We start from the raw sequence: 18,433 nt of genomic DNA on the forward strand, positions 1-18,433 counted from the left end.
TGTTTAGTGTGAGGACTAGTTTTGTGAATGCTAGGCAGCTTTCCCTTAGATATTAGACTAGGTGGGGATACCCTGGTAGAGTAGGTTGTTAGTATTTATTTTATAATTTAATGACGATAAAATGTCAAACATAGTCATGAGTCTCACATTACTGACACCTCACCTCACATCACTCATACATGGGAGGGGATAACATTGCATCGCTGGCTGCTGACAACCATAGCAAAAGGTTATTAAATCAAATTTCTGGAAACACCTCACCACCATCCTCCTTGAACAAGAAGAATACCAGAAATGTACTTAATTCTAGAAGAGGACATTTTAACATTATTGTAAAAGGGAGAAATACAGCTGGTACCACCTCTAGAAGGAAATCAAGGTATTTATTCATTGCACTTCCTTGCTCCAAAGAAAGATCTAACACTGTGCCCAGTCTTAGACCTGCGCCCTGCAAACACGCATGTCAAGTCACAAAAAGTCAGGATGACCACGCTGCAGGAAGTAATTCCTCTGGCAACATTGGCCATGAGATGCACACTTCCACATTTCACTGAAAATACCTAAGAAACTGGAAACCAGGCACTGCCAGTTCAAAGTGCTTCCTTTCGGCATAGCCTCAGCACCACAAGTATTTATGAAAGTCCTTGCGGTGGTGGCCGCACACATACGGAGGCAGTTCATTCCAGTGTACCGTTACCTATATGACTGGCTAATAATGGGCGACTCCTCGGTTGTCAACAAAATACTCATTTTCTCCATCACACTGCGCACAGAATGTGGACACGAGCATTAACCAAAAAGCATATCCGCTTTCTAAGACTGCTAGCAGCCCTCAAGGCTCTTCAAACATTCAGACAACAGCTAGTACACAAGACAGTCCTCATACTACCAGACAGCACTACAGCCATGTTCTACATAATTAAACAGGGAGGGACACACTCTCCAGGGCTGTCCAGCCCTAATCCAGAGCATTTGGAAGTGGGCACTAAAATACGACGTTTCCCCTAGCACAACATGTTCCAGTGGAACACACTTCTCTGGCTGACACACTAAGCAGAAGTGCAGTACTGCCCTCAGAACATGAATGGAAAGTAAATGCGAACGTGCTCTCAACGTCTTCATAACCTGGGGGTTCCCAGATAGAGACCTCTTTGCTACGCAAGAGAACGTACAATGGCAAGACTATGCATCACGCTTTCCCCAGACAAAATTCAAGGGGAACGCTTGGTTAATGAACTTGTCAGGGAGGTTTGTGTATGCTTTCCCCCCAGCACCACTTCTCAACAAGATAATCCACAAACTACAAATGGAAAAAGTAACCTTGATCCTAATTGCTCCAATGTGGGTGCGACAAATGTGGTTTTTCACCCCTTCATATGCTGTCTTTGTCCTCCAATGACACTATCGTGCCCATACAACCTGTTATCACAGTCCCAAGGGGCAACACTTTAACCATGCCCTCAGATGCTGAACCTGGCAGCTTTGCTCCTGAGGTCATAGAATTTGGTCATTTAAACCTAGACCAAAGGTGCGTGGACATGCTAAAGAAAGCACAGAAGCCAAATGCCAAGACACTACTATTTCAACAAATGGAAACGTGTTGTGTTATGGTGTAAAGCGTGCACAATCAATCCAATTGACTGTTCACCTTCACATATAATACACTCTCTGCTATATCTTTTGGACTCAGATTTAGTCTTCAATTCATTACGAATACACCTCGCTGCTCTCTGAGCCTACACCACGTCACAGGGTAATGTTTCATTGTTGAAGGTGCCTGTAGTTAAGGCATTCAAGGAGGGTGTAAAAAAATATACCCTCCAGTTTCTAATCCAACTCCTGGTTGGGACTTCAATATTGTACTTTCAAGACTCATGGGGGCCCCTTTTGAGCCAATGCACAAAGCCAGTCTTAAACATCTCACTTATAAAACTGCTTTCCTTGTTGCTGTCACATTTATCAGAAGAATTGGACAAGCACTTTCAGTCAGTGGTTGGGAGAGATGTTCCTCTACTTTATTTTTTATTCAGTTTTCCTATACATTTATTTTAAAAAAGAAACCATTCCGGAATAATTTTGTTTTAAAATAAAAGTTTAGGAAGCAGATGAAACTTGCACTTCAGTGCATTGCACTGAGCGTTCCCTCAAACAGAAGGCACGTTTGTTTGTGGGTTTGTATTGTGTGTCTGGGGGGGGGGTGGGAGTGGTGATGGAGTTTGTGGGGAGCGGGGCAGGCCAGCAGGGAACATAGTTCCACTACTCCTTTTCATACCCTCCGACCAATGCTTTCAGTGCAAGATCCTTTTGTCACTATTCACAAAGACAAGGTTGAACTACGCACACATCCTTGCTTTTCTCCTAAATTAATTTCAAAGTTCCATGTAAAAACAGTTCATAGAACTTCCTGCTATCTTCCAAAACCCCACGAATGTAGCAGACAAAGCCTACATACCCTGGATGTCAGAAGGAATGTCATGTATTACCTACAAAAAACAAAACCGATCAAAAAAACAGACCTTTTTTTGTGTCTTAGCCGCATGGAGAGAGGGCTATTTCAAAATTCAGATGCATCCAACTTTGCTATTCTCTTGCCAAGAGAATGTTAGCCTTCAAGCCTAGAGCACACTCAACTCTGGGCACTGGGGCAACTCTAGCTTTCCTAGCAAGTATGCCCTTAGACACCATTTGCAAAGCTACCACTTGGGATTCCGTTCATACCTTCACACATTACTATTTAGATACACATTCTAAAGGTGACACACAGGTAAGTCACGCAGTGTTAAAACATCTTTTTGCCGCTCTACCTTCAAATAACCCAGTTCTTTCTCCCAAGTACTGCTCGCTAAACTATGCAAAGCATGTTATTCTAAGCGTATTTCCAATGCTTGCATCTGCTTAGATTCACATACGCCCACTGTTAAACTCTGACCTGGTGGGCAGACGTTTAGGAGGCCACCCTCGGTTTAGTGAAACTAGGTAGCTTGGCAGGTGGTCAAGACGAAGTCTCAGGAGGGGTGAGAGTGATCGGAAGCCCACAATGAGCACACACTGCAACAATCCACAAATTACTCTTAGACAAGTGTATCTGAAAGATATCTATACATTTATTGTCGGCCGGACCAATCGACACAAGTAACTTTAGCAATGCGAAAACAGTTATCACACAAGAACCTTATACTACACAGTCAGCCACAACCTGTAAAGAGAGGGTTGAATTAACACAGATATAGTATTCGGCAATTCTTCAGAGTTCATTCCATAACTTTCGAGTTTAACCATAAGAAGAGTGGAGCCTTGTGCTCAACAGTACAGTTGTGCGTAAAAACACATGATCACGCAGGTGAAACAAAAAGCAGGTGTAGCAAGTCAGGAAGGGGCTTTAAAGTGATCGATTGTGCCAAGGGGCCACCGGTAAGTGATGCAAGTACAGTCTGGACCAAACTTTGCCAGTTTAGTCAAGGTCGCTAGTAGGTTCGAGTCCTGCAGTTTCGTGGTGCTCCGGCTCTGTGGGTGTGGGGGAGAACGGTAGTCTGTGATGGGACTGTTGCCTTTTGTCAGCTTCGGAAGGAGGTATGAAGAAAATTCCAGTGCAGCAGGCTTCACAGCACAGGAGTGCAGAACAGCAAGGGATCTATAGCAACCGTCACCACCAGGTAGTGAGGCAGGAATCACAAATGCGTGCAGCGTTACGCATGCTCCTAATTCGGGACACAGAAGAGGTAGGCCTGCGAAATTTGGTGGGAAAATGCATGGGACCACAAACGAGTTATGTCCCAAGTCTCTGGTTTGCACTCGAGACGGCACCGGTTCTGCGCGATACCATGCGTTAGAGCTGTACAGTTCACTGGATGGCCCATGAACACTTTCGAAGGGGCTTGTTCGGTGGGTAAGCAGGGGGTGCCGAGAGAGGTTGTTCTCACTACTCCAAATGGGCAAAGCACCTTGGCAGGCCGTCTCGATCGAAGAGAAAAGCAGGGGTACGACTGGACAGCAGAGGGCAAAGGATGTCTAAACCTTCCAAAGTGTCTCCGGTGGTTTCACGAGTCCGTTTCTTCGCGTAGGAGGCTTGGCTCCTTCTGTAGTTCGGTGAAAACTCAGGTGATCGACCTGGAATGGATGCAGAGTCCCTTCTCTTATCTAAGATTAGCTTCGCGCCAAAATCAAGGACTTCCAATAGATCTGCTCTCTTGCAGGCATCCTAGTCGTGGCCCAGTCACGACCCACAGTGACCTGTCATTCAGGCACTCCAGACATTCTGGCACCAGTAGTGTGGATTGGGACCAGGCAGTCCCAACCCGCTTTCTGGGCAAACACACATGACAGGCAGAAGCCTGCGAAAGAGATCAGTTTTTTCGCAGGAGGCTGCATGCCCAAATAAGGGAAACCCGGGTTACTGGACCTGGGTGAAGGCAAGGGACAAAATGGCCATGGGACATAACAAAAGACTTTGTGGCTGGGCCATTTTCAGACCTGGCCACAGTCTTGAACCAAAGAAGTAAAACATTATAAAAAGTAACTGCTGCCACCAGTTCGTCCCAGGCACACTCCTACAATCACCAGAAAATCCTTTGAGGGCGTCTAGTGCCATAAAACCAAAAGGGACCCCAGTGCACGGTACTTGAAGGTACATTGTGCACTGTTAAAAGGTTACCAACAAGTCACTAGTCAAAGACTAAGGGAAACATAGTTTTTCCCAGTACTGACAGCTTGAAGGAAGTGTTAGTTTCCCCCTGACAAATGAGCAAAAGCCCAGGGGAGCACAGCTGAAGGCTTGGCTCTACTGGAAAAAGTCAGGATAGGATAGCCAAACAAAACAAAAAGTTTGGGGGGGTCCATAAATGGAAGGACAATTGCACATAAATGAGATCTTTCCAAACACTCGCCCCTCCCAGACTAAGGACAGGGGGAACTAAAAATTCTGGTCAACCCATCAGCATTGCTATGTTGGACACCTGGCCTGTGCTCAAGGGTGAAGTTAAACCTTTGAAGGCTTATGGACCACCTGAGCAACTTTGGATTCTCTCCCTTCATGTTCTTTGGCCACTTCAAGGGCTTATGGTCAGTTTGCACAGTGAAGTTGGTCCCATAGTGGTAGGGCCTCAGCTTCCTTAGGGCCCACACAACAGAGACGCATTATTTCTCCACTGTAGACCATCTGAGCTCTCTGTCCTTAAACTGGCTACTAATTAATCCAATTGGGTGTTCCTTGCCTTTCTCTTCATCTGTGATAGTAAAGCACCTATCCCATTGTCAGAGGCATCTGTCTGCACAATAAAAGCGTTTGTAGTGAGGGGCCCTGAGATCAGGGGCCTGACACAGGGAGTCTTCTAAGCCATTGAAGGCCTTCTCACATTGCTCAGTCCAAGAGACCGTCTTAGGCTTCTTTGGAGTGGTGAGAGCAGTCAGAGGGGCAGATATGGTGCCATAGTCTGCCATCAAATTTCGATAGTACCCTGTGAGTCCTACAAAGGCTCTCACCTGTGTTTGGGTAGTGGGGGTAGGCCAGTCTTGTACTGCTTGTACTTTACTGGGTATAGACTAAATCCTCCCTCCACCTACTTCATGCCCAAGATAGACCAGACCCTTGACCAATCTGGCACTTGCTGGCCTTTATGGTCATGTGGGCCTTCTGAAGGGCCTGTAACGCAATTCTAAGGTGCTCCACTTGTTCCTCCCAGTTTTTACTGCTCAGGGTACAACATTTGCCTGTTACGTCAAGCACTTCCCTACGTACCTGACACTGATCGTGCTTTGTTTGTGGGAGCTTTAGTCAATTCCAAACTAGACTATTGCAATGGACTCCTTGTTGGAGCTCTGGCAAAATAGATCTACATCTACAAACAGCACAAAATGCAGGTGTAAGACTGTTTTTTTGTGTATTCAAAAATACTTCAACTTCAGTCCTCTGCAGCTCCCTTTATTGGTTAGCAGTAGAGGACTGCATAAAATTCAAGATTGGGTGTTTGGTGTACAAATGTATTCATGACTTGACACCAAGCTACTTAATGAACAAATTGAATCTGTATCACCCAGCTTGGGTTTTAAGGTCGGAAGACAAATTCCCGCTTACTATTCCCAGAATAAACTGTGTATCAAGAGAAGATTGCAGGTTCTCAGTTGCTGGTCCAAGACTGTGGAACAGTCTCCCCCTAAATCTAAAAAGGGCAAATTCCCTCTTGACCTTTTAGAGCGGGTCTAAAGACTCGCCTGTTCAAATAGGAACTGTTTGTCCTTTCTCTCTGGTGAATCTTACTGACATTAATGTCTGTATGACTGAAATTGTTTTCATTTCAGTTCACTGTTCCATCTGCACCAGGATTCGATTGTTTGTTGTGTGCGTGTTATAAATAATTCAAAATTCCAAGTGCGATGACCAAAAAGCAGTGGAATGGAAGGATACTAAGAAACTTGTTCTCAATGTTATCCGATGGAGGACAGGGGCTTGGGGGGTGCAGACACATGCTTTGCGTTTACTTACCCCTCCTCCCCCCACCCAGAGGACTGGATGGGTCAACTGCGGGTCGCTGGAGTTTGGGTTTCCCGCCGTTGGTTCTGGTGAGAGGTGCCCAGGAGCTTCGGATGCAAGGATTTTTCAGGTTGGGTCCAGGATCAGAGCGCAACCCTTGGCAATGGAGAAATGCAGAAATCACTGATACAGCCCTCTTTAGGACACTTCACAAGATGGGGGAAGGTGAGCTCCAGTAACGGCTACTGCACACTGACGACGGCAAGCGTCCTCCAAGTCGCGGTTGTAGATGACCTTCCAGGGCAGGCTCCCGTGAAGCATGGATGCTGAGATTCGGCACGAAGGTGACTTATATCACAAGCTGGTAACCACCAGAGGTCCAGCTTCAAACACAGAATGGCGATGGTACTAGGGAGGTAGCCAACTGGTGAGTTGGTCAGTCCATTGGGTGGTCCTGGGATACTTCTGAAAGATCAAAACGGCTGGATCCTCAAGAACACTTCAAGACTGGTTGGTCCCACCAGTCGAAGGGTTGAAACCCCACACAAGGCATTTGCAGATCAGGTTGTCCAACGGGGCTTCAGGCCAGATGCAGGAAGGGATGCTGGACCTCTTCAGGAGTCTTCTTTGGATCTTCAGTCGCCTTTTATTCTGCACAGGATACTTTGCTCCAGTGCTGATCTCCACAAATGGCTGCTGCAGTCGGCTTCTCATCCAAAATCCATCCTGGAAGCAAGTCCAAGCCCACCAATGATGAGGATCTGCACCATTCAAACAGCCAGGAGTGGTCCAATCGGGGACAACTATTGGTTTCACTCATGTCCCCCACACCTAGACTCACTGGCACCACGGATATGGAGTGGGACCAGACAGTCCTTCCCACTTCCTGAGCACCACACACAAACACATCACTACCCTGCAAAAGCAGCAGCTTTTCTGGTAAATTACATAACCTTACATGGGATTTCTCAACCTGGCAGGGCAGGCAGAAGGCCAAACAACAATATGGCCAATGGACAAGCAAAAGTCTTGTGGCACAGCCATTTTAGGCACTAGCCACGTTTAGTAGCCATATGCGGTAAATGCAAATGTGCACTTTAGAAATAACGCAATAATGCTAAAAATATATCTGCTGCCACAGCTTCTGTTTAGGGAAAAAAATAAAATTAACAGTAAATCCCAAGTGTAAAACTCTAGGATGATAAAAAAAAAGTATCCCCACTGCACTGCAAGGTGCTGGGTGTGATGTGTAAAAGTGAAACCGTTTCCCAGTACTGATCGGGACAGTGCCAGGGAGAGCCTGGTGTGTACGGAAAGGCCTGCAGTTTAGCGGTGGATTGATCTTCCTGCATCGTAACGCTGGCGTGTAGGCCGCAGGCGGGTCTGGCATTACATGTGAGGGAAGTCTGCATGAGCACAGGCCACCTTCATGAACTGCAGAAAAGTAAATCACTGTAAAAAGAACTCTGAGCAGGGACTACAGGAGCGGCCACCTCGACCAGCGCGCACTTCTGTGACTTCTTTCTGAATGGTGGGTGTTATGGCAGCACTCATGGTAAATAGTTTCTTCCGAGTTCCTGGTCTGGTCTTGGTTAAGCCTGGGGTAACATTTCCAGTTTGCAAGCTTTTAGACAGCAATGAATAGTCACTTGCCACTTCAGATATCCGTCTTCACACAGTACACAATTATTTACTTGCCAAATGTCAATTATCGCTATCCAGTGGCTAGTGCAAAACTCAACTGTCATTGCCGAGCGCTGCCATTGCCTGAGAGTTTGTTTATGGTAGAGGAATGTGATGGATCTAGTCTGCTGTCATTTTTATTCTGCTGCACTCTGTAATGTTTGCAATAATATCTCTCCCCCCCCCCCCGACAGCTGTCAGAGTCCCTTCATCACCTTCGTGCTGAGAGGGATCAGTATGTGGAGAAACTGAAGGAGGAGGGTGGCATCTGGCAAGAGAGGACGCGGCAGCTTGCTGAGCAGGTGAGTGGGCATTCTGGTGAAGTAAAGAAGTCTCTGTGCTGCAGTGAGGGTGTGAGGAGGGTCTGTGGAGGGCCTGATGAGATGTAGCTGTCTGGGTGTGCACATGAACTACTGGGTTCAGGTTAAGTGTGAATCGGAAAAGAACCAGAAAAGGCTGTGTGTGATCTGGTTTCTGCTCTGCTTTCGCGTGTGTTGAAGCCGTGTGTTGACCTCCTGGTATGGATGGTATTATTCCAGAGCCTTGTTGCAACACTGGGGCTAGTCTTCATGTTTGTGACTTTGAGTCAGCCACTGCAGAAAGATTTGTGGGTGTATTTTATCCCTTTTTGTTAATAGAGGTTGTTAGGACTGTTAAGGGAGTTTTCCCAAAGTCCACTTTGGAGGTAGACTTTACAAAACTATCCCAATGGTTTGTAGATCTCCAACACTTAGAATCAGTCTCTACTACTCATGGAACCTTGGTAGAGTAGCAGAGCAGCCAGGCTCATTTTTTTTTATTTTTTTGAATTTATAAAGCACACAAACAAACGTCCCAGGGGCATCTTGGCGCTGTTACAGATGACTTGCTTAGGACACATGGTAGAGCGATATGATACAGTTGGGCATTTGTGCAGTCGATCAGAAGTCAAAATAATTACATGGTGATGAAAGTGTACAGACAAGCAGTAGTATAATAGGCAATGTTAATACACTATAGGACATATCTCACTGGTCTTAGGTTCATACAGTTAATAAGGAGCTGAATGTGCTTAGGGCAGGGTTAGTTAAAGAGCTTGATTTTGAGCGCTCTGAGGAAGCCTGTGAGAGACGTCTCTTTCCTAAGAGACAGTGGTAACGCATTCCAGTTCTTGGGTGCTAGGAAGGGAATACTAGTGTCTCCTGCTTTGGATCTTTTGAAAGTTGGGACAGCCAGCTGGCTGCAGTGTTGGGCCCGCCTGGGTCTGTTTGATGTGGCCTCTCATCATGAGAGGAAGATGTGAGCTGTAGGAAAGTACACTGAACCCAGCTAGTAATGCACATCAAAGAAACACCCAAACATCTATATTAAAATATAGATGCATTATATTTACACAAGATTCACTTTTAAATACTTAGTAAATTAAACCACCAAAATACATCAGAATACTTGTAGATACTTTTCAAAAGCCATTATCTTATGTGGTTTTGCTAACTAACTACAATTACTGTATATCTTTGTGTGTGCGCGTCATTACTGATAATACGGTAGAATTGTCAGTGTCAAAATGCTGGAACAATTCTAACCGCAAGCCACTACAAACTAAGCAGTGGCCTTTGAAAAGTATCTACAAGTATTCTAATGTTTTTTGGTTTTATGTACTAAGTGTTTAATAATATATCTTGTGTAAATATAATGCATCTTTTTTTTTTAATATACATTTATGTGCAAGTATTTCTTTGAATTGCATCACTAGCTAGGTTCAGTGTACTTACCTACAGCTCATATCGTCCTCTTATGATGAGCCTGACTGCTCTGCCACTCTACCAAGGTCCTGAGCTAGTACAGACTGATACTAAGACTTGGGGCTCTACAAACCACTGGGATACTTAAGTGAAGTCTACCTACAAAGTGGACTTTGGGAAAACTCCCCTAACACTCGTGTTAAAGCTGGTGGGATTTGTGTAGGTTGGATTACATTGACTCTTGGTTATATTGTATTCAATTAACCATGTCCACTATGGAAATCTATAAGGCAGAAGCTATTCTACCTCTTACTGTTGACAAACTGAAAGAATTCTGAGCCTTAATACTAAAGTAAAAAAACTGAGTTAATCCAAACTTGGTTGTCTGTGAGTAGGCATGTAACCCCTAATGCCAGAATGTATCTGGAAAATAATGATGGTCAAAGTTTAACCCTCAGCCTCCAGAAAGTGAGGTAGATGATGATGTGGATGAAAATGTGGTTATTGATCCACCTCGCAATCCTCTGACCTCACCTATACCTATATCTAACATGTCAGCTGAACAGGTTCTAGAAATAGAGACAATGAAAACGCAGCTCAAATTTAGAAAACTGAGATTCAGACTGAAATGATAGACAAGAAATGATGAAGGAACTGCAACTCGGGGGGATTGGTGGGGTATGCAGCATGAGCTAGACATGAAAAAGTTGTCCCTTGATTCCTCATGTTTCAGAGTCCTCTCTGCCTAACACCTCCAGGAACAGGAGGCTTTATCTCCCCAACAATGTGGTGCGTGTGTAATGCTAAAACTGATATTCTTGATTGGCTCGGTACATTTGAGTTTACATATAAGATGCAAGGTATATGTGAAAGTGAGTGCGTTCCATGGGTGATCTCTAGGCTCCCACAGAACGGCTGTAATAGAGTTGAATGATGCTGATACACACGATTACCAGCTGGTAAAAACTTTCCAATATCTAAAAAGGTTTAGGGACCACAGAAAGAGAGTTTGTAACTTGTGGACCACTTGGCTGTGTGAAAGCCTGAAACACGTAGATTGTGGATTAAGGGCTATAGGGTGAGCACTTATTATGGTTTGAGGTGTCTCTTTATGCGAGAAAGTATTTTTTATGCCTGTTCCCCAGAGGGGAGACAGTACCTTGCTGACTCTAAGGAACTGGACCCCAAGAAGGTAGCAATAGCTACTGACTTGTTGGTGGCCAATAGGGCTACTCACAAGGATTCTGGATCGCCTCACAAAAAGAGGATGGAAAAAGGACGAGAAGGGTCATTCCAAAAATCTACCACCAAAAGAGGGCCACAAACGTAACAAGGGTAAATTTCCCCATAAACAACTTTATAGGGCTAGTGAAACCTCTGGCTTCAAACCAGAGGGAGGTTACCAGAACCCCCATTCCAGAAAACGTTTGGGAAATGTGTGATTTGTGGATCGGGTGACCATATGCAAGGAGATCCAAGATGTAAGGGTAAACCTTCAGGGATCACATCTGTCAGCTTAGCAGTCAAACATGGTGTGGATATAGCAATGGCAGGGGCTAGCTTTCACACTCCCGCTGAAGAACCCATTGGTGGTCAAGCTAGATTTTCTTTAGTATCACTGGGATCGTGGGAACAACAGAACATTGAAGTCTATAATACCATTCCTGATCATGCTAAAGAGTATTATAAAGACAGTGTACTTGTAAATGGTAAGGGCACACCTGCGATTAGATCACACATCAGCACAAATACTTATCATTTATGTTTGTAATTTACGCCCAAATGCAATATTTGTAACAACAGTATGACTTCCTGTAGTACTCATAATGTGTCAACAATCGCTATCATATGTACCATGTAACTAAGTTATTGCAAGTAACAGCGCCTCAATGCCCCTGGGCTGCTTGCGCGCTATATAAATTTAAATAAATAAATAAATAAATTCACTGAGGCCACTATAACTGTGGTAGATTAAAGTTTCTTTCAACCTGATGAAGTTGCAAAAGCTCACAAAAGGCTTACCAAGTCAGCAGGAAGTCAAGTCCAAATGTGTCCCATACTGCCAGCTATCATTACATGTAATGACATGAATGTTAGAATCACTGTGAGTTTCCAGTCTGAAGTGCCAGGTGTAGGGTACTCTTGGGCAATGACCTGAAGGCCCTTGGTGTAGTTCCAGCACCCCAAAGCCTCCTTCTAAGAAGAGAAGGGAGTTTAAAAGGAAAGCAAGGGAGGCCCTCTTAAGAGGCCTTCCAACTGATATCAAGGGGAAAACCCGCAGCCTCCAAAGGAAAGAAGAGCCCCAATTCCAGAACCTCCTCAAGGAAGAATGTTCCTGTAGAAGAGAAACAGGAGGTCACACCTGTGACCCCCACCATCAGCTGAGGCTGAGTTGGTGCCAGAAGAATGCCCAGAGGAACCATCTTCTGAGTCACAGGGGGAGGGGATTCAACCCTGTATGGACGATCTAGATCCTAGAGACCATTCTGAGCTGCAGACTTTGCTTGCAGAAGGAGGACCCTCAAGGACAGACTTCAGTAGGGGACAGAGAGAGGATCCCTCTCTAGAAGGTCTGCATCAGCAGGCGGCCTACCAGAGTGGAAGGGAAAGACCTTGGGAAGCATAGGCTGTATTGGGAGGATGGACTCATCTACAGTGAGCCGATGGAATCTATTGCAGGGGACCTCAGGAGATTAGTGGTACCCCTAGAATTGAGATCCAAATTCCTACAATCGGCACATTAAGTCCCCCTGGCTGGTCATTTGAATTCCAAAAGGACCAAGGAAAGGATATCATTGTACTTCTAATACCCCAAGATGGGTGTAGAGGTTGAAAAACATGTAGGAGTTGCCACACTTTCCAGGTATCTGGTGAAAGTGGAGCCAAGCATATGTGGCACCTTTCGTGCCTCTCAGTTGTGGGAGTCCCTTTTGAGAGGGTTGTGATTGACATTGTTGGTTCCCTAGACCCTACAAGTTCTTCAGGCAACCGATTTATATTGGCTGTAGTGGACCATGCCACTAGATGCCCTGATGCTATTCCAATGAGAATGGTTAATACTCAGGCAGTGGCCAGGGCCCTACTTGGTATTTATACCAGAGTAGGCCTAAGGAGGTTTTATGCGACAGGGGTTCCAATTCTATGTCCCAGTACATGCAGACATGTGGAAAACCGGTGGGGTCACCTACACGTTCTCAACTGCTAACCCCCCTAAAACAAATGGGTTGGTAGAGAGGTTTAACCGGACTATGAAGAGCATGATTGGCCTTTAGAAGAACCACTTAGAAGAAAGTGGGACCTTCTTCTGCCATGCCTTCTCTTTGCCTATGGAGAAGTACCTCAAGCTGGAGTGGGCTTTAGTCTCTGAGTTACTGTATGGTCATTGTATCGGAGGCCCTTTGGCCCTGATTAAGGAGGGTTTGGAGAGTGTTCCTTCTCCCAAGCCAGTAAGGATTACTCAATGTGTGCTAGGCCTTAGACAGAGGATGGCACATATGACAGAGGCTTCTGAGAACTTGAAAACTGATCAAGCTCTGGTCAAGCAGTGGCATGACCAGAAGGATAACATGGTGGAGTTTACTCCAGACCAACAGGTTATCATCATGGTTCCAGTAAGACAGGGTCTTACAGGACAACTGGACAGGACCCTTCAAGGTTGTAGGAAAACCTGGAGAGGTCAACTATTTGTTAGACTTGGGCAACCCCAAGGAGGACCCCATTGTTTTTCATACCAATCGTCTGAAGGCTTATGTTTGCAGACCCGAGATAGAAGCTTTGCTCTTAGCCTCTGATCAAGAAGAAGAGTGTGAACCTCTCCCATATCTTCTAAGAGGACACCTTTCAGTTGGAGCACTAGAATGGGTAAAACTCTCTACTAATCTGACAATGCAGCAACAGGAGTGGTGCAGAACTGTGTTGCTTCAGTTTTCCCTTTTTTTCTCACTTACACCAGGCTTGACCCCTTGGGGCCAACATGACATTGACACTGGTGATAGTGTACCTGTTAAAAGCAGGGGCTACATAATGACAGATAATGTGAGAAACCACATTAAAGAAAAGGTCAACATGAGGTGTGACCTTTGAGTGATTGAGCATTACACAAGTCCATGGGCTAGCCCAGTTGTCTTAGTGCCAAAGGCAGGAACTAAGGAACTTAGCTTCTGTGTGGACTGTATGGCATTAAATGCAGATACAAAGACTGATGCCCATCCCACGTCAAGGACAGATGAACTGGTGGATAAGCTGGGCTCAGCAAAGTTTCTCTGTACTTTTGACCGGACAAGTGGTTATTGGCAGATTGCCATGACTGACCACCCCAAGGAGAAGACGACATTCTCAACCCCAGAAGGCTTGTGCCAATAGGTCCTGTACTAATGCACCTGCCACATTCCAGAGGATGGTGAATCAAGTTCTGAATGGGATGGAGGACTTCTGCATGGCATACTTGGATGACATTGCAGTGTTCATCCCTACTTTGGAAGGATATATTATCCACCCGTGACATGTGTTGCAGGCCAATCTCACCATCTAAGCAAGTAAGTGCCAAGTTGGCCAGAGTAAAGTGGTCTATCTTGGTCATGGGGTAGGAGGAGGGGAGATGAAGCTCTTAGCCAGCAATGTACAGGCTGTACAAGAATGGGCCACTCCAACTGCTCAAAATCAAGTAAGAGCCTTCCTAGGACTTACTGGTTACTACAGGAACTTCATTGAGAACTATGGGACCATAGCTTCCCTCCTGAATACTGTTTCCTCTCCCCAGTACCCTAAAAATGTCAAGTGGAATGAAGACCGTGGGTAAAGCCTTCCAGGGGTAGCTGAGAGATGCCTTCTGTAAATCTCCAGTGCGCAGAGCTCTAGATTATACTCGGGCCTTCCTAGTCCAGACGTATGCTTCCAACACAGAGATAGGAGGTGTCTTAAGTCAATTTGATAGCAAAGGCAGCGAGCACCCAATCTGCTTTATTAGTAGAACATTAAAAGATAGGGGAAACAAGTTCGTCAACAATTAAATGTGAATGTTTTTCTATTGTATGGGCCTTGTGTTAGGGAGAATTCTCATTTATGTGCTAATTTCCTTCAACCTTAGAGACCCATAGCTCTTTTGCTGGATGTTAGGGAGAATTCTCTGTTAAGGCTAATTTCCCAAACCTAGTGAGTCCCCCAGCAGCTTTGCTGGATTTTTGGGGTTTATTCTTTTCTCTCCTGCTAAGAGTGAGACTCTTTTTCTCCCACTCTTAGACATGATTTGAGGTGTTCCTTTGACTTTGAATGTGTTTTATGGGCTATGGGGTCCTTTACCCCATAGGGCTAGATGTTTTTTTTTTTTAGTATGTGGGTTACACAGCACCCTCCGTGCAGTAACCCAGGGGTGTCATAGTGACCCCCAAACATAGACTCCATACCCTGGGACTGACTACTGTCTCCCTGGGCATGTAAAGTCACCATTGGCTTTACTAGTCCCAAATTATGAACAGAAACTAGTAGAAACCATCATATTGTGGACATACTGGTCGTGGCAATTAGATTGCCCTGGGGTCTGTTGTTCGAGGGGGCACGTCTCCGTCCCCCCTGATCAAGTTTTGGCTGGTGGCAGTGGATACTACTTTTTATATTCGACCGCGAATATATTCCTATGGGATTTTCCCATTGTTCGAGGCTACCACTTTTTAATATAGCCTCGAATATACCGCCGGTTTATTTAAATTAATATAAAATCACCGGTTAGTCATTTTTGCCGAAACTCGGTTCCAAAATGGCATTTGTGTTCGCTTCTGTGACTCCAACCCAAGTCGGGCCCTTTGTTCCACTTTTTGGCGGGCTTCTCCACAGAAGCCTCCAAAAGTGTTGCCACTCTATCTGGGTACCACAGGGGGTGTGGGAGGGGGGGTTTAGGCACCCTGGACTGAGTTGCCTTGGCAACTCAAGTCGCACTCTTGTGTGATTGGTCCAAGTGCTCAGCCGCTCGGCTCACCACTTAGCATGTTTGATTGACAGCTAGGCTGAATGAATGGGGGTTTGCTGCATAAAAGCAGGGCTTTGGGGACTGGAACTTCAGAAGTCGCCACAGGACCTAAAGAATCCGAAGAGGGAGAAGCTGAGCCGACCTGCAACGATGACACCATCGGTGGAGCCCTGTGGAACCGTCTCATCACTTTTCCCGACGACAGAGATCATCTCCAGTCTGGAGAGTCTTCTTCCTTTGACTGGTTGAGATAACCAGTTTGCCCGTCTTTTCGCCTTGCCGGATCATCTCGTGGCTGCCTTGCCTGTGCCAAGCACCCCGGCAACCGGGATACCATGGTTTTTCCACTACCGTGAATAAAAGGGTCTTACCTTTTAACCGGAGAACTCGGCGGCTTGTTTCTTCCCTGGCAGTGCCACGACCTTCAGCTTTCCTCCACGTCGAGACCACCTCTTCCTCTGGACGACGCCGTGACTTGCACCTGCTGCCAGGAACAACTGCCCCCACTGGAGGATCCTCTCCACTTTGAAGGTACTGTCCGCCAGGCCTCCCTCGCAACGGTCTGTGTGGGGTGACTCTTAAAGCCTCCACTTACCACTTGGGTTGGCCCTAGGCTGGCTAACTGAACTTTTCTGAGCTGACTTAATTCTTTTCTGAACTCCCTGCAAGACTTTTCAAGACATTTTAGCTGTGTGATCTTGGTGCATTTGTGCTCTGTTCTCTCTAAGAGGGAGCCTGGCCTCTGAACTTTTTGCTCACAAGTAGACTTGACTTTCCTGCCTTGCTGGGTGCTTCTAAAGTATTGTGTTGTGTGCTTTTCCTAATTTCTGCCTTTTTCCCTCCCTTTTTCTTAACTTATTGGAGTGCCATCTTTACTTAAGCGCTCGCCTCTGTCTGGAAATAAGTGGTGTTAACGAAGACTTGTCTAATAAGGAATAAGGGATGTACATGTAGTAATAGTGACTGTGTGTTGAATTTATTTACCTCTTTTTGTGCCAGTGTAATTTACAAGTGTGTCTTTAATTAAATAATTATATATTTTACACCAAAGCTCTGATCAGTGTTTGCTTGTACTACTGTGTCTCTGTACCTATTGTGAATACTCTGCATAGTGCCTAACTCATCATGAGAGAAGTCTGACTGCTCAGCCACAGCTACCAGGTAAATCTGGGTGGTACAGACTGCTACCAATTGGGTTTACTGCCAACCACCTGTAGTCCTAAATCTTTTGCAGTGGTCCCTAAGGGAACTGCACAGGTTTCTGTCTAACACTGGACTTTAGGACTTTTAATGTTAACCCTTGAGTGAGTGAGACCTTTTTCTCACTCATCAGTTTTGACCTGATTTGGATTATGTGTTTTCACTGTTTTTGGAGTCTGACAAAATCCATATGCCTCTACTTTCTGTATGGTGACCCACAGCACCTTCACTGCAGTCTCACTGAGAAATCCTTTAGGTTTCTCACAAGGTTTAAGTAACTTTTCTTGTGTGAACTGCAGTTCCCAAGTATAGTGAAGTGAAATTGACTTTACTTACCGTTTCCCTGTCTAGGTCCAGCACACCCCATCTTATGTGGAGTGCTGGTGGTTTCCCTATTAGCCCCTTATCCTACATTCTCATGTACTATTTTTTGTTACTCACTACATTAAATGGCTGGTGGCAGCGGTTTAATTTTTCCTACCATTGTGCTTTTCCACCGCAGGCTGAACCCTCAGCTGCAGTACAACACCCGTGGGTGTCCATTTCGTGAAAATGGCCACGGTCGTCATTTTTTCGCCATTTTCAGTTCGTTAGGTCTTTCTTGGGATTTACTCTGTGCGTTGAGACAAATATGAGCACCTTTTTTGTCTTGACTTTGGCAGCTTCTGCCCTGAAGCCCGCCCCTGCCTACAGCGTGTCTGGACGGACACAATGTGAGGGAGGGTCCCGAAACTCCCCAGTTTTTGTCTCTAGGAATGCCTGAATCCACCTAGTCCTGATTGGCTGGCTGACTGTCCTTTCAGGACAGCCACCCTGCTGTGTGATTGACAGCCTAGGCTGTGCATGAATGGGAGAAACCTGCTTAAAAGGCAAGGGTTTTGGGACTAGAGGCAGAGTCGACCACTGGGAGAAACACCCGGTGAAGAAACCATGAACAAAGCTTGCTACATCCTCCTGGACCTTTGAATTGCCCAGTGAAGCCCTGCTGCTGTGCTGAAACTCCTTTTTCATTTCTACAGAGAAGCTCTGGAATGGACGACTTCTCCCCTTGGGTTAGTGGGACCAACTAACCCTGAGACGAACTCCATTGGACCATCTTTCCCGACTGGCTGTACTTCTTTGTTGCTGTAAGAACTGAATGTCAGGAGTAGAGTAATCCGAAGTCAAGTGAAACGTCTGATGCGGTAACAAATCCGTCGAGAAGCTCCAGGAGTCTATTAAGGACCGTCCAGAAGCAGGACGACCAGATCCTGAGTCCCCTCACCAGAGTGCAGGACCCAAGGATTAAAGAAAGCACAACCGGTATCCGAGATCTGCGACGGTGCTGTTTGCTAAGTGCTGAAACCTCAAAGTGCTGCTGAATCGAAAAGACCCCGTATCTGCCGACGACACCCCAAG

At 45.7% G+C, this 18,433-nt stretch overlaps 1 protein-coding gene across 4 annotated transcripts in view; it reads left to right on the top strand.

The window, feature by feature from the left end:
* The window catches only part of GOLGA2 (golgin A2), a 918,457-nt gene that overhangs the window by 446,611 nt on the left and 453,413 nt on the right, over positions 1-18,433 (top strand). For all 4 annotated transcript variants that reach the window (XM_069609145.1, XM_069609147.1, XM_069609148.1 and 1 more), the window contains one exon: positions 8,344-8,451. In XM_069609145.1, the coding sequence (XP_069465246.1) occupies positions 8,344-8,451 (108 nt within the window). The remainder of the gene's footprint in view (positions 1-8,343; positions 8,452-18,433) is intronic.

Source organism: Ambystoma mexicanum, chromosome 8 (assembly GCF_040938575.1).
Source record: "Ambystoma mexicanum isolate Mex_15411 chromosome 8, UKY_AmexF1_1, whole genome shotgun sequence".
NCBI lineage: Eukaryota > Metazoa > Chordata > Amphibia > Caudata > Ambystomatidae > Ambystoma > Ambystoma mexicanum.